We start from the raw sequence: 15,659 nt of genomic DNA, 5'->3' as shown, positions 1-15,659 counted from the left end.
ATTTCTTTAAGGTAAATTCATATCCAAGCAGCATCCTGTACCATGCTTTGTACATTACCACAGTCGCATTTTAATTTCCTTTGTTTTGTCTTATTCTAAAGTGCTCTGTCATCCGAAAGGGTCTCGTTGACGCTATATAAAACTCCAAAAATAAAATGAGTAGATGGAGTGAAGGAGCAACCAGCACTTCCGGCTGGATTCCAAAATTTGGAGATCTAGTTCGAGTGGATATAGTAGTCAAGAAGGAGTTTGGCTCATCATGCCATTCAGCAGTGCCAGTCCTCAGCATTTAGGGTATAAGAACCATGACTTTGCCACCACTTGCTGGTTGTAAAGACAAATGACCTGTCCCAATTGATCAAGTAAAATTGCATCATATGGACAATTCTACACTGTAGGCCATGAAGACTCCTGGTTAGTTCCCTGACTTGTCTCTTTTGCCTGCAGGAAATCTCTTCACAAGTTTCGAGCAACAGCAATGTTGTTTCCCATGTATGGGAAAGGCGGAGAATGAACTATTGTTGTTTCCTGTTACCGCTGCGAATACTAGCCATACATCAGATGTGCATATACAGCTTGGTACTGCTTCTTCTAAAAACAGAGTTGTGCATAATTAACCACCTTTGGAGATGTCTACCAGTTTTCTACTGCCAGCTGAAGACCCTGTTTTTCAACAGACTGCTTCTTCTTACTTTGTTGATATTGATGATTTTTCCTCTGATTCTCTCACTCTTCACTACATGGTGTACATGATTTGCTGAAACACACCTATCTGATGCCTCCATATGATATTAGGATTGCCATCTCATTACTTTTCCTGCTTTTTTGGATTACTTCTTGTTAATAAATGGACATTATAACACAGAGCGTTCTACTACAGGATATTAGTAAAGATGTTGAAACCATCTTCACACAAAATGCAAAGAGACTTGTGAACATTTATGCTGTTCCAAAATTGGTTGAGATAAGGTCCCATATGATATTTTTCTTTCTACAGAGGCTCTGTAGACTCCTTTTGTCTTTATGGTGTGATGGGTGACTTGATTGCCCCTGCCTTTATTTCTGACTATTGGGATGTAAAAATAATTACCCGTTGCTCTCAGAGCTGCAATTGATAGTGAAGAACTGTACCTTAACTCTTCTAATTATGGAGAAATGTTCTGTTATCATCACTCTGTACATCCATATTTACACAAAGCTACTTATCCAGGTACATGTATCAATTATACACAATGCGAACATTGTCTGACTCCACCAGTGGGCAGCTTCAAATCCTATATAGACATGCTTGCATATTTTTCAGGTCATAATTCTTTAGACCCTGTTCCCTTTTATTTTAAACTTGCCCCCTCACAAGCACAGACAAATATGCTGACCCACACAAAATAAATGTATTCTGATTTATGTGTTTTCCACCTGGCCCTCAAAGGCATTGACTATTGGAAAGACACTATTGATTTAAAATCACTTTGGGGAACAAAACGCTGCCAGGGACCAAATATTTCATTTAGGGCATGTGTGAACTAGTGACAAACTGGACACAAAACTCAATTGATAACTTACTCTGTGGCTGTAGGCAAAATGAGAAAAATGAGAACGCAAATACAGAGTTCCAACGATAATCAGAGGATAACACGACTGTAGAATGAAAAGACACTTCCTTCTACATTCGTGGTATCCTCTGATTATCGTTGGAACTCTGTATTTGCGTTCTCATTTTGCATACAGCCACAGAGTAAGTTGTCAATTGAGTTTTGTGTCCAGTTTGTCACTAGTTTTTAGAAATAGCGAATGGCACACGGAGCACGGGTTCACGCGCATGTGCTAACTTTCACAATTTGGCATGTCCCGGTTTATTCTCAACATTCGACTAGTTCAAGAATTTATAATCACCGTTTGGCACATTCATCACGTCACTCCTTACTGATTTTTTTTGGTATTGCCTTGGGCAGCATGCATGTAAGGATTTCTTTTCGAACCCTGGTGGTGTGAGACGATGTTTCCAAGTATATTTGACATAAAATTATCACAAAAATGTCTGGGTTTTCATGGATGTTTTTTATTTTTTTTTGACAGTGGTCCCTGAAGAAGGGATTAGTGTAATCCCGAAAGGCATTGGGCATGGCTGTATTTTTCAGGATTACTAAAGAAACGTTTATTTGTTGTTAATATTTATGATTGTGTATAACATTTGAGTTAAATGCAACTGATGTTTTCAATGTAAAGCATAAATATCATTGTGTTTAGGAGAACAACAAAAATATATGAGAAGAATATTTATGAAGTATGAGACAATCATGGTTTAATTTCTATGATTCATTTTAGTGTTATTTAACAATACATTGAGACATTTCTAAAACATAAACACATGCTGTGCATCCATTATACTGGTGGTTTTCCACCAGAAATTGGACTACACCCCTCATTATGCCACCCAGAAGTCAGACACCTGATCAAGAAGCCCTTAGCAGATCCCAGGGACCTCAGAAACTACCGGCACATCTCGCTCCTCCCTTTCACGGCAAAGTCGCAGAGAAGAACTAACAGGGTTCATCAAAGTCAACTCCATCCTCAGCCCTTCCCAATCTGGATTCCGTAGCAACCAATGCACCAAGACCGGCCTACTCACCGCCACAAATGACATATGCACCCTCATTGACCAAGGCCACACCGCAGACCTTATCCTTCTTGAGCTATCAGCAGCTTTCACCACCGTCTTCAGCTGCACACTCCCCGCCAGACTACTACATACTAGCATACAAAGAACCACCCTCGACCGGATCCGCTTGTTCCTCACTGGCAGAAGCCTAAGAATCAGACTGACAACCTTCCAATCCGAACCCATGGAAATCAACTGCAGAGTACCCCAGGGATCATCGCTCAGCCCAATCCTTTTCAACATCTACATGGCCCCCCTAGCCACAATCGTCAGACGGCACGGCCTCAGCATAGTATCCTAACGCCAACAACACCCAACTCATCATTCCCCTCACCAAGGACCTCACCACCACCAGACTCAACTTCCAGGAAGAAATGCAGAATGCCACATCCTGGATGAGCAACAGCTGCCTGAAGTTCAACTTGGAGAAGACAGAAGTCCTCGTCCTCGGAACCGCCCCATCAGCATGGGACAACACCAGGTGGCCCACCGCTCTCCGCAGCCCTCCAACCCCCACGGAGCATGCCAGAAACCTCTGCATTGTACTCAACTACTCCCTCACCATGAATAGACTGGTCAATGATGTCAGTTCTGGCTGCTTCAACGCCCTCTCCATCCTCTGCAAGACTGTCAAATGGATACCCTCTGAGTCAAGGAAGACAGTCACCCAAGCACTCATAACTAGCAGACTTGACTATGGAAATGCCCTCTACACTGGCATCAACAAGTCTCTACCTCACAAGCTCCAGATGGTACAGAACACCACTGCAAGACTAGTCATTGAAGTTCCTTGACACAAGCACATCAGCCAACAACTACAACATCTCCATTGGCTCCCCATCGACAAGAGAGTCACTTTCAAGTTACTCACCCACGCCTACAAATGCCTCCACAACACCGGACCCCTATACCTCAATGAGAGAATTGCCTTCCATGTACCCAAAAGAAACCTCCAATCTGCCAACCTCGTCATTTCCAAAATTCCACGCTTTGGTAGAGCCAGAACAGGGGAAAGAGCTTCCCCCTACATCGCGACCAACACATGGAATGAGCTCCTGATAAACATCAGATGCACCCACTCCCTGAACACCTTCAGGAAGGCTCTTAAGACCTGGCTTTTCAACTGAATGGGACTGCGGTCCCCGCATCCCCAGCACCTTTAGGCCCTCACCGGTGAGTAACAATTTACTGATTGATTGATTGTCACGGCTCGCGGCGTTGCCGCGGCCGGCCATTCCCGCAGACACACACGGGAGGCCGGAATACTCACTTCCGGCTTGAAGTCGAGTACCCGGTCTAGTCCCGGGCAGCAAAGCACAGAAGCACTTCCGGGGGAAAACGCTTAACTCTCGCGTTTCCCGCCGGCTTGGTGCTTTGGATTCCTGATTCCTCGTTGGAGCCTCGTCGTTGGGAACCTGCCGTTCCTGCTGGAGTCAAGCGCCGTTTTGAGCTCCACTCGGCATCCGGAGACAGCGCTCGTCAGGAGCACTTTGGTTACACTTGTGAAATTACTGTAAACCCTTAAACGCGCAGGTGCGCTTTGAGGGTCCTTTCTGACACCAGGTTGGGTTTGTTAGGAAATTGCTCCATACGTTTCACGCGCGCAGGAGCGCATAAGAGAAAGAAAGCTCAGCCTGCAGACTGGGGCTGAGAAACTACGGGCATTTGCCGTTTACGCGCAGGAGCGCTTTTCTTTCGTTTTCACTGGGGTACAACGCGCAGGAGCGCTTTCTTTTGTTATAGCTTTGTGCCACGCGCAGGAGCGCTTTATTTTGTTATAGCTTTGTGCAACACGCAGGAGCGCTTTCTTTTGTTCTAACTTTGTGCAAACGCGCAGGAGCGCCTTCATTAGTTGGACCTAGGGAATACGCACAGGAGTGACTTCCCTTCGCCTTCCTCTTCGGAGCTGATCACATCTGGTGACCTGCTTTTCTATGAAGAAGCGGTGAGTCCACAGAGGGTTGCACGGTCCGTGTGTACTTGTAGGGGGTGGTTCCATTTCAGGTCTGTTCTTGATCTTGCTTTCTTCTTGGTTTCCAGTTGACACCGGAACGCCCCGCCAGCTCCACGCCTTCCCTGCCCTACACCCTGGCTCCCATCCCTGTGTCCATCTCATCCCTGCTGGGTATCGCCATTCCACGAGGGTCAGGTGGGTACAGGGACGGGTGCTCTTGTCGTCTCTGCGGAATTGCGTCACAAGCAAAGGTAAGACTTGTGGGGCACACGACATTGATTGATTAATTGATTGGTTGATTGATGGTTGGCTGGGTCCCCCCATCTTCAAGATACCAAACTTCCCAGATTTCAGTAAAGCCAGTTATGGTGCTGTGGAGTTCGTAATGACAAACTCCAAGACCATATACTCCTTATGGCTCTAATGCACTAACAAAGTCTAGGAATGGACTTATACACTGTAGGGATACAGAGCTTGTGCACCTGTAACCTCACCAGAGCTATAGTGAACCAGCTAGAGGGTGGCTTACCTATGCCATAGGCCATCAATTGTGGGCATGGCACACAGGGATGTGTGCCATCTGGACTCTTCACTTTGCTGTGCACCAAAACTTGCAACCTGCAATTGCAGTGTGAGTGTGTTGAGGTACAGGGCCTCTAAAGGTGGCACAATATGAGCTGCTGTACTTAGAGACCTTCCGAGGTCAGAGTGCCCTTGGTACCTTTGGTACCTTTTACAAGAGACTTACATGTGACCAGATAGACGCCAGTTGGGTTTGCAACAGTAGAGTTTTAGCAAAAGAACATAGTCCCTGGGTACCTGGTTGGAAGGAACCAGGGGAACACTTGGTAAAAGAGCATCAACATGAAACAAAAAGTAGGGGACCACCATGCAAAAGTTCATGGAAGGTTTTTTCAATACAGAAAGAGATTCTGTGTATGAAGGATCAAACGTTTCCCCATGGTCAAGGGTGCACTTAAAAAGCACCCTCAGTGGCCCTAGGGTGGTCGGGTGCAGAGTGCTGAGGCCCAATGTTAGCCTACGGGGTTAGGGGGCTATTGGGTGGTGGCTGCCTATGAGTAGGCCACAAAGTAGAGAGAGCAAAGCTCCAAGAGGTGATCTCAGGGCAAAGAGGGATCCAAATTAGCATGCAAGGTACACCCACAGCAGCACTGGTGTGGCCGGGTGCAGGGTGCTTGATTGATATCGAGAGCCCTGTTGGTTCAATGGGGAAGCTCTGGTCAGAACAAACACTGCAGGCTTAGGCACCAAGATCTTCTGTCAGCAACTATTGGTTGGAGAGATAATTTGAGATGTAGGTGGATGCCAGGACACCATTGGTTGAGCCACCCAAAGCTGTGGGGTGTCTGGTGCAGGGTTTCTTTCGGCATGATGTTTTACTTACTGGCTCCAGTCGCTGTAGGGTGGATCCTCCAGACAGAGGCTACAGGCGTCATCAGGAGGCTTGAGGTAGGTCAGGGATCACCAGATCACAGGTCAGGATTGCCGAGGAGACCTCTTTGTGGTGTTGGGCTACTCAAACTCGGGCTGTGTGCATTGGGTGCAGAGAGGTGCAGACTTGGGTGGACCCAGAATCTGGTTCTTGAGCAAGGTCTTTTTAGAGAAGGCAGAGCAGGTTCTCCTGGTTATGGGGTGGGGGGCTGCTGGCTGCAGGACATGCCAGAATTCTGCTGGAGCACATTGGTGTCAGGACTAGCACGTAGGGCTGTGGCTAAGGCAGTTGATGTCCTTCTCTTCCTCCTTCAGCATGGCTCTTCGGTCCTTATTCCTACATCTTGTCGGAGGAGGCAAGGTTACTAAATTTAGCGGTGTTTCAGGTAGGGACCAATGGGTTCCTTCCTTGGGGTAGGGATACCACTTATTATGCCACCCAGAAGTCATACCCCTGCTCAAGAAGCCCTCAGCATAACCCATGGACCAAAAAACTCCAGGCACATCTTGCTCCTCCCTTTCACTGCAAAAGTCATTGAGAAGACCTTCAATGCAGAACTAACAAGGTTCATTGAAGACAACTCCATCCTCGACCCTTCTCAATCTGGATTCCATAGCAACCAATGCACTGAGACTGCCTTACTTGCCACCACAGACGACATCTGTACTCTTCTTGACCAAGGCCATACCACAGCCCTTATCCTGCTTGACCTATCAGCAGCTTTCAACACCGTCTCCCACCGCACACTCGCCGCCAGACTGCACAACAGCAGCATACAAGGAACCACCCTCGACTGGATCTGCTCGTTCCCCACCGGCAGAAGCCAAAGGATCAGACTGACACCCTTCCAATCCAAACCCATGGAAATCAACTACGGAGTGCCCCAGGTATCATCACTCAGCCCAACCCTTTTCAATATCTACATTGCCCCCTTGCCACAATAGTCAGACAGCACGGCCTCAGCATAGTATCCTATGCCGACAACACCCAGCTCCTCCTTTCTCTCCCCAAGGACCCCATCACCACCAGACTCAACTTCCAAAAAGCAATGCAGGACGTTGCATCCTGGATGAGCAACAGCTTCCTGAAGCGCATATCAGAGAAGACAGAAGTCTTCGTCGTCAGAACCACCAAATCAGCATGAGACAACACCTGATGGCCCACTGCCCTCGGCAGCCGTCTGACCCCACAGAGCACACCAGAAACCTCAGCATTGTACTCGACTCCTCCGTCTCCATGAAAAGACAGGTCAACACCGTCGCTTCCGGCTGGTTCACCACCCTCTGCATCCTCCGCAAGACTTTCAAGTGGATAGCCTCTAAGTCAAGGAAGACAGTCACCAATGTACTCATAACCAGCAGACTTCACAATGGAAATGCCCTCTACGCCGGCATCAACAAGTCTCTACCTCGCAAGCTCCAGACAGAACAGAACACCACAGCAAGACTCGTCCTCGAAATCCCTCCACACAAGCACATCAGCAAATACCTACAAAATCTCCATTGGCTCCCAGTCGAGAAGAGAGTCACTTTCAAGATACTCACCCACGCCTACAAATGCCTCGACAACACTGGACCGCAATACCTCAATGAGAGAATCACCTTCCATGTACCCAAGAGAAACCTCCGATCTGACTATCTCGTCCTTGCCAAAACTACATGCATTCGCAGAGCCAGAACAGGAAAAACAGCTTTCCCCTACATTGTGGCCAAGACCTGGGACAAGCTCCCGATCGACATCAGATGCACCCCCTCCCTGTACACCTTCAGGACGGCTCTCAAGACCTGGCATTCCCCCCAGTGCTTTTAGACCCTCACAGGTGCGGAGCGCGCCTACAATTTCCTGATTAATTGATTGATTGATGGTTGGCTGGGTCCCCCCATCTTCAAGATTGTGGGGACTGAGAGTTGTGCTTTACCTCACCTCCCCCACCTGAGGGGTGGAGTTGGCAAAGGTGGGTACACCTCTCCTCCTATCTTGGTTTTCCTACAGGTTCTCCTGCCCAAAGTGGGGGTCAGTACCGATGGGGGTGAGTTGCTGTGAGCAGCAAACGGTTGTGCCAGCTCACAAAGGCGGCAAGCCTTTGAAGCTTCCCCTTCATGGATCCTGCCCATTCTGGGGGAGGAGGCTTGGCACCTCAGTCCAGGATGTGTTTTGTTTCAGGAGCGGGAGGCTCTAGACCCATGGGTCCAGCAACATGTCTGTTGGTGGCAGCTGGCCAGCAGCCAGTCAGCCAGGACGCTAGAGTTAGGTCGTTTTTCAGGGGGCATCTCTAAGATGCCCTCTCAGTGCATTTTGCATTAAATCAAACTCCTAACTTTAGCCCGAACTGCTAAGGCATGTCTTCCCTGGACCGGAAACAGGCATCCTGGGCACGGTTTAGGGTTCATAACCCTCATCAGCCAGGCTATCTTGAATCCAGTGCCAAAGTGAGCAAGGGACCCACGTCTGGGCATATCCTGCCAACTTAGGGTGAACAAAGCGATTCCAAAGAGGATGATGGATGGAGCGCTTGGGCAAATTAAACACTCATCCATCATCATTCTTTTGCTCACTCCACCATCCCGTACAGACATGGCCATATGCAAATCAGTCTGACCCTGTGCCTCATGGGAACAGTCCAGCCTGAGCTGCCAAGCCATGTCTTCCCTGGGCAGGAAACAAGCATCCTGGGTCCGGTTTCGGGCTAATCAGCCATCATCAGCCGGGCTTGCTTGAACCCAGTGGCAAAGTGAGCAAGGGCCCCACGTCTGGGCATACCCTGCCAAATTAGGGCAAACAAATCAAAACCAAAGGGGATGATGGACAGAGTGTTGAACATTGCAAGTAGTCACTCCAAGTAAACTGATCAGGGTTTAATCCATCATCATTCTTTAGCTCCATCCGCCACCCCAGTTCAAACATGGCCATATGCAAATCAGTCTGACCCTGTGCCTCATGGGAACAGTCCAGCCCATACTGCCAAGCCATGTCTTCCCTGGACCAGAAACAAGCATCCTGGGACCGGTTTCTGGGACCAGTTCATTAACAATTGTTTGCCCCAAAATGCTGGGTACATAGGATATTTGCTTTTATGTTTCAACAGTACACATTCCATAATTATTGTCATATAACCAATCATAAGATCTCTTTCATTCACATTTTGCCTTGTTTCTCTATAGGGTTAGAACACTATTTTCTGATCTGCACTGTCCTTAAACGATACTGTAGAAGTATATTATTCTCTATAGCACAACACTGGATCTAATTGCATCCCTATCATAGTGATTTGTAAGGGATGATGTTGCAGTGTTTAGCAATACAGGCCAGAATCAGCAGAATGCAGACTTTTCAGGACTCGAAAACATTCATCATGGAATTCTGACTCACCTTCTCCACGATTTTCTGAATATTTAACCAGTATCATAGTGACATGAAGAGCAATACATAGTGTAGAAAAATGTATTTTTAAATAAATGCGTATTGTGAATAGCCGAAAACTATGGAATATTATGAGAGCTCAATGCCATGCTAATATAATAAAGATGTAGTTCATTTCTAATTCACATGTTGCTTCTATAATATTATGATCAAATAAATATACTTTTGAATATACTAGAACTGGAAAGTACTACTACCAGAGATGTCAAGGAGGTCATGTTGTGTTCTCCAGGTGTTTTCCTTGCACAGATCTGTAAAAGAAAAAAGGGCCTTTCATGAAATTCATGCTTTACCATGCTGACTGAAGCTGCGAATCACCCCAGCTTTCAGATGTCATGCTAGCATTGCAAAATAATAAATGCAAATATATATTTAATTTTTTCCACTGAAAAAAATAGTAGTTTAAGTGAAGTTATAGTTAGGGAAGGTACTATAATTTCTGCTAACATTAAATACAAATGTTAAAGTGACTTCATAGTTTGGCCTTGTAATATATTAGAAACGATTGCTTTTTTTATACACAAAAAAAATCACCAATTATAGTTTATTGAGCTAACTATAACTTGCGCTCTCGCCATGCACTGCTTATGACCTAACTCATGACGTTTTATGACATCATTGAATTCATTACTGATCACATCTCAAAACCCCGACACATGCAACCAGCCCCTGCTGTGCTTGGCAACAGGAGTGAAAGTGAACCCCACATAAGCGGTTAAGCCTCTGCTGTGCGTGGTGTGGGGCTGGCCAACACACTATTACTGGCAAACCTCCTGCAGTTGCACAAACCCTCTAGGCTACCCACTTCACATTTTTTATTTTCAGTGAATTTCAATTTTTTTTAACATAAGGTAAAACGATTTGTACTTTACATAACTATAAATTCAATATAACCATTGTTTTTTCCATGATTTGTTTAGATTTATTTAAGGTAAAGTAAGAAATTAATAAAAGATTTACCTATAATGGCACTATAAACATATTTGTTACAGTGAGATTCTGGAGTTGTGTGATGACATTTACCCAGTTTCTTCACTGTGCATACATTTTGAACTTGTGCAGTGGGGGTTGGATGCACTGCCGGGCCTGCGTTCAGACCCATTTTCTAACCAGAGCCTCGGGCAGTCAGCCCCCCCCCCATTAGTGCAGAGCATGGGGGTGATGGCAGGGCCCGCTGTGCACGGCCTTCATCTGTGCATGGTGTTAGGTTGGCTAACCCTGTTGCTGGCCAACCTCCCACAGTTGCACAAATCCCACGGGTATGGTACCAGGGCAAAGAAAGCTTTGTTTTTAACACTTGTACTGTCCCACTGTACCCCGAGGTACTCCCACAGGACCTAAAAGGATGTCCACACTGGTTTTGGCATGTGTCCCACTGAACCTCCTGGTAAGGCCTCGGTGGGTACTGCAGGACCCAGGACACATTCTTTTTTTCATATTGGCCCTTGGGGGGCCGGCCTCTATGGCCTCTCCACAAGCATCAGGGGGCCAGGGTACCCCTTCTCTTTCCCCTGTACCTCAAGTTTTTCTAAAATTCAAAACATGAGGACAGGGATCCACAACATTTCTGTTGATGTCACAGCCGGCAATCAGATCGGTCTCAGAATGTTTCAAATGTGGAATTTGCAGTACCGTGAGAGATAGGTAGATGTACTAATGAAGTTATATCGAATACAATTTCTCTTAAATTTAATAATGCTATATTTGGATAGAAAACTCTAGAAGTTTCACTCTTGTACTCTTTGTAATATTTATTAAAAACCCAGTTCATTATTAAAGTCAGATTTTTAATAAATATTAATGCTATATCAGGCTGGAAAACACTAGAAGTTTCATCTCTTGTGCTCTTAATAATATTTATTTTATACCCAATTCATTGGTGAAATCAGATTTTTAATAAATACTAAGAAAAGGGTATTTCTAGGCAATTTTCTTTCCCCTGCCTAAAGGCTCTCGCGACCTTGGGCCAGATGTAGGTGGCTAAATACTGGTCGGTAACGCCGAAATTCACAGAATTTCAGCGCTACCGTCCGGTATTTAGCCATGTGCAATGTTTGTAACACCAAACGCCATCGCAAATAAGGAATCTGTAAAAATAAGGGAAACCAGTTACCGATTCCTTAAGTTGCGATTAGCAGACACCGAAACCCCCAAATACCGAATCGTTAAATAAGAAATCCTTAAATAATCGCAAATCCGATGTACCAAAAATTGGTAATGCAGAATTTTCGGTATTTAGGAGTCGCTAATTACCACTGACTCAAAGCAGGTGGTAATCAGGTGCACTGCATTTAAACAGCCCAAAAATGCAACAGTGTGAGCACAATGGCGTAATTGCAAGGCAGCTACGTTTGCAAGCAGCAGAACTGAGAATCTGGAGACGGGAGGAGCGCGTGTATAGACTGCGCGTTACACTCTTCCAACTGACTGAGGCTGAAATCCATGAGAGGTACAGGCTACACCCCCAAACCATCCTAGACCTGATAGGGGACCTGCACCCACTCCTGGAGCATCAGACACCAAGGGCACCAACACATGTTCAGGTGATCTGTAGCCTGCACCTACTTGCATCAGGAAGTTACCAGGGGGTGATAGCTGTGGCAGGTGGTGTGTCACAGAGTTGCCTGTCCCATTTTTTCAACTCATTCTTGGATGCCATAATGCAAAGAATGCATCACTACATATGCTTCCCTAGCACACAGGTGGAACTGCAGAAGACAAAGCTGGATTTTTACCAAAAGGCACAGTTCCCACGCATAGTTCCCACATGTAATAGGGTGCATTGATGGGAAACAATACCAATCAGCCCACCTGCAGCCAAAGAGTATATATACCGGAACTGCAAATCTACGCATTCCATCAACGTGCAGGTGATATGCAATGCGGACCACATCATCACTGACATTGTGGCCAAATTTCCAGGGAGTACCCATGACTCCTACATATTCAGGAACAGTGGGATCTACACACGTCTGGTTGGGGGTAAATTTGGAGAAGGATACCTGCTAGGTAAATCAATGTGACACACCCTGATGTATTCCTTGGATGAATGTGTTGGTGACTCATATTAATGGCACTTCCTTTCTTACTTAGGTGACATTGCATATGCCGTGCGGGCATTTATCCTGACTCCATACCTCAACCCATCCACAACAAGTGAGAGAAGATGCAATGTGGCACATAAGAGCACGTGCAACGTTGTGGAGTGCACCTTCGGACTCTTAAAAAGTGGAGGTGCACGTCAGTACCGCCCCATCATCTGCTGTAAAATAATAGCGGTACAAAAGGGGGTGGTGGTACAAAAGGGGGTGGTGCAAAAGGGGGTGGTGATGGACGGAGCTTCTGAACCAATCAAACACTCACACCCAGTCAAAAGATCTGGGTTTGATCCATCACCGTTCTTTAGCCCACTCTGCCACCCCAGTTCAGACATGGCCATATGCAAATCAGTCTGACGCTGTGCCTTATCGGAACAGTCCAGCCCGAACTGCCAAGCCATGCCTTCCCTGGACCGTAAACAAGCTTCCGAGGACCGGTTTCTGGCATTACAGCCGTCTTCAGCCTGGCTTGCTTGAATCCAGTGTCAAAGTGAGCAAGTGACTCACGTCTGAGCATACCCTGCCAAACTTATGGTGGCCAAAGCGGTACAAAAGTGGGTGGTGATGGACGGAGCATCTGAACCAATCAAACACTCACACCCAGTCAAAAGATCTGGGTTTGATCCATCGCCGTTCTTTAGCCCACTCTGCCACCCCAGTTCAGACATGGCTATATGCAAATCAGTCTGACCCTTTGCCTCATGGGAACAGTCCAGCCTGAACTGCCAAGCCATGCCTTCCCTGGACCGGAAACAAGCTTCCGAGGACCGGTTTCTGGCATTACAGCCGTCTTCAGCCCGGCTTGCTTGAATCCAGTGGCAAAGTGAGCAAGGGACTCACGTCTGAGCATATCCTGCCACACTTATGGCGGCCAAAGCGGTAAAAAAGGGGGTGGTGATGGACTGGTAAAATAATAGCAACATGTGCCATGCTGCATAACCTTGCCACAAAGTAAGGAACAGCAGTGGACCTAACTGACTCTGAGAACGAGGATGAGGACTGTCTACAGCCAGAGCACAGCGCAGCAGGTGTGGCAGCAGCACCAGATAGGAGACACAGACGGGCAGAGATAACACGCAACTATTTCTGATTAAGTAAGGAGATACAGTCAGTTACTGTAAGTGAGTGACGGTGTTTAATTGTCATAGCACACCACCACAACATGAAGGGCTTCACATGCCAGGCCAAATTTGAATGCAGATTACAAAACCAGAAAGGGTTACATCACCAATTCTGGTAAACCATGTGATGGCTGGCATCACTTCCTGCACCCACGCGGCCAAACGGTCCTCATTCAATTTGCTGCACAGCAACCTCACTGTTTCGGACATGTCCCCCATGCCCTCAGCTACAGTATTGTTCATGCTACTGATGCCCTTCTCGATTCACAGCATGTGCCCATTCATTTGTACCATCTGCCGCTGGACTGACCATATCCCTTTGCGTTGCAGATGCTGCACCTTGAGCATGTTCCCCTCAAGACCGGCAAACACACTCTGATCCTCGCCCTGTGAAGCTGGACTGGCTTTCCTTGCCCTGCGGCATCTGGCACCTGTGTGGGGGTGTTCGTTGGGGACTGTGAGCCTGCACCGTTGGCATCCTCAGCCACTGTGGACTGTTGGCCTCCCATGCTGTCCTCCTTGGACACCTCCATCTGCTGGAGGCTGGCCACTGCATGCCTCCTGGCTCTAGGTGCTGGTGGCATTGATGGTGGCAGTGGTGATGCTGGTGATTGTGGTGATGACGATGGTGGTGGTGGTGGTGGGGTGGTTTGCCCTGCAGGCAACAGGACCTCCTCCTCCTGTGTCCTCTCTCTCCTGGGTGCCTTTCCTGTGCTCCCCTCTGCGGCCCTGCGCGATGGCTCACCTGTGGAGACAGAATGTACAGTTGCTCACTTAACTGGCAGCATTTGCGTAATAATACATTTCATGCCTGCCAATCAAACTGACTGTCCTCTACTTGCTAATTGCTGATGTGTGTCACATGCCTTTGGGTTCAGTGGACTGACTGTTCTGACATGTGTTACTTCTGACTACATCTCCCATAATGCATTGCTGTTTTTTAGTAAAACATGTACTGGAGTGGGATTCACAATGCCTCATTGGGGATTGGCACAAAAGGGGGTGGTGATGGACGGAGTATCTGAACCAATCAAACACTCACACCCAGTCAAAAGATCTGGGTTTGATCCATCACCGTTCATTAGCCCACTCTGCCACCCCAGTTCAGACATGGCTATATGCAAATCAGTCTGACCCTGTGCCTCATGGGAACAGTCCAGCCCGAACTGCCAAGCCATGCCTTCCCTGGACCGGAAACAAGCCTCCGAGGACCGGTCCCAGGATGCTTGTTTCCGTTCTAGGCCATGTCTGAACTGGGGTGGAGGAGTGAGCTAAAGAATGGTGATGGATTAAACCCAGATCAGTTGACTGGGGGTGAGTGTTTGATTTGCTCAAACGCTCCGTCCATCATTCCCTTTTGTATCTCTTTGTTCGCCCTAAGTTGGCAGGGTATGCTCAGACGTGAGTCCCTTGCTCACTCTGCCACTGGATTCAAGATAGCCTGGCTGATGAGGATTATGAATCCGAAACCGGTCCCAGGATGCTTGTTTCCGTTCTAGGGAAGACATGGCTTGGCAGTTCGGGCTGGACTGTTCCCATGAGGCACAGGGTCAGACTGATTTGCATATGGCCATGTCTGAACTGGGGTGGCGGAGTGAGCTAAAGAATGGTAATGGATTAAACCCAGATCAGTTGACTGGGGGTGAGTGTTTGATTTGCTCAAACGCTCCGTCCATCATCCCCTTTTGTATCTCATTGTTCGCCCTAAGTTGGCAGGGTATGCTCAGACGTGAGTCCCTTGCTCACTCTGCCACTGGATTCAAGATAGCCTGGCTAATGAGGATTAAGAATCCGAAACCGGTCCCAGGATGCTTGTTTCCGTTCTATGGAAGACATGGCTTGGCAGTTCGGGCTGGACTGTTCCCATGAGGCACAGGGTCAGACTGATTGCATATGGCCATGTCTGAACTGGAGTGGCGGAGTGAGCTAAAGAATGGTGATGGATTAAACCCAC

General features: G+C 47.2%; 1 protein-coding gene across 2 annotated transcripts in view; it reads right to left on the bottom strand.

The window, feature by feature from the left end:
• LOC144770336 (cytosolic phospholipase A2 gamma-like) overlaps nucleotides 1-15,659 on the bottom strand; it is a 902,397-nt gene that overhangs the window by 834,666 nt on the left and 52,072 nt on the right. For both annotated transcript variants that reach the window (XM_078654776.1, XM_078654777.1), the window contains exon 2: nucleotides 9,684-9,737. In XM_078654776.1, coding sequence (XP_078510902.1) covers nucleotides 9,684-9,704 — 21 coding nt within the window. In that variant the 5' untranslated portion in view covers nucleotides 9,705-9,737. The remainder of the gene's footprint in view (nucleotides 1-9,683; nucleotides 9,738-15,659) is intronic.

This window comes from Lissotriton helveticus, chromosome 7 (genome assembly GCF_964261635.1).
Source record: "Lissotriton helveticus chromosome 7, aLisHel1.1, whole genome shotgun sequence".
Lineage (NCBI taxonomy): Eukaryota > Metazoa > Chordata > Amphibia > Caudata > Salamandridae > Lissotriton > Lissotriton helveticus.
This window is presented reverse-complemented; position numbering and strand designations above follow the sequence as displayed.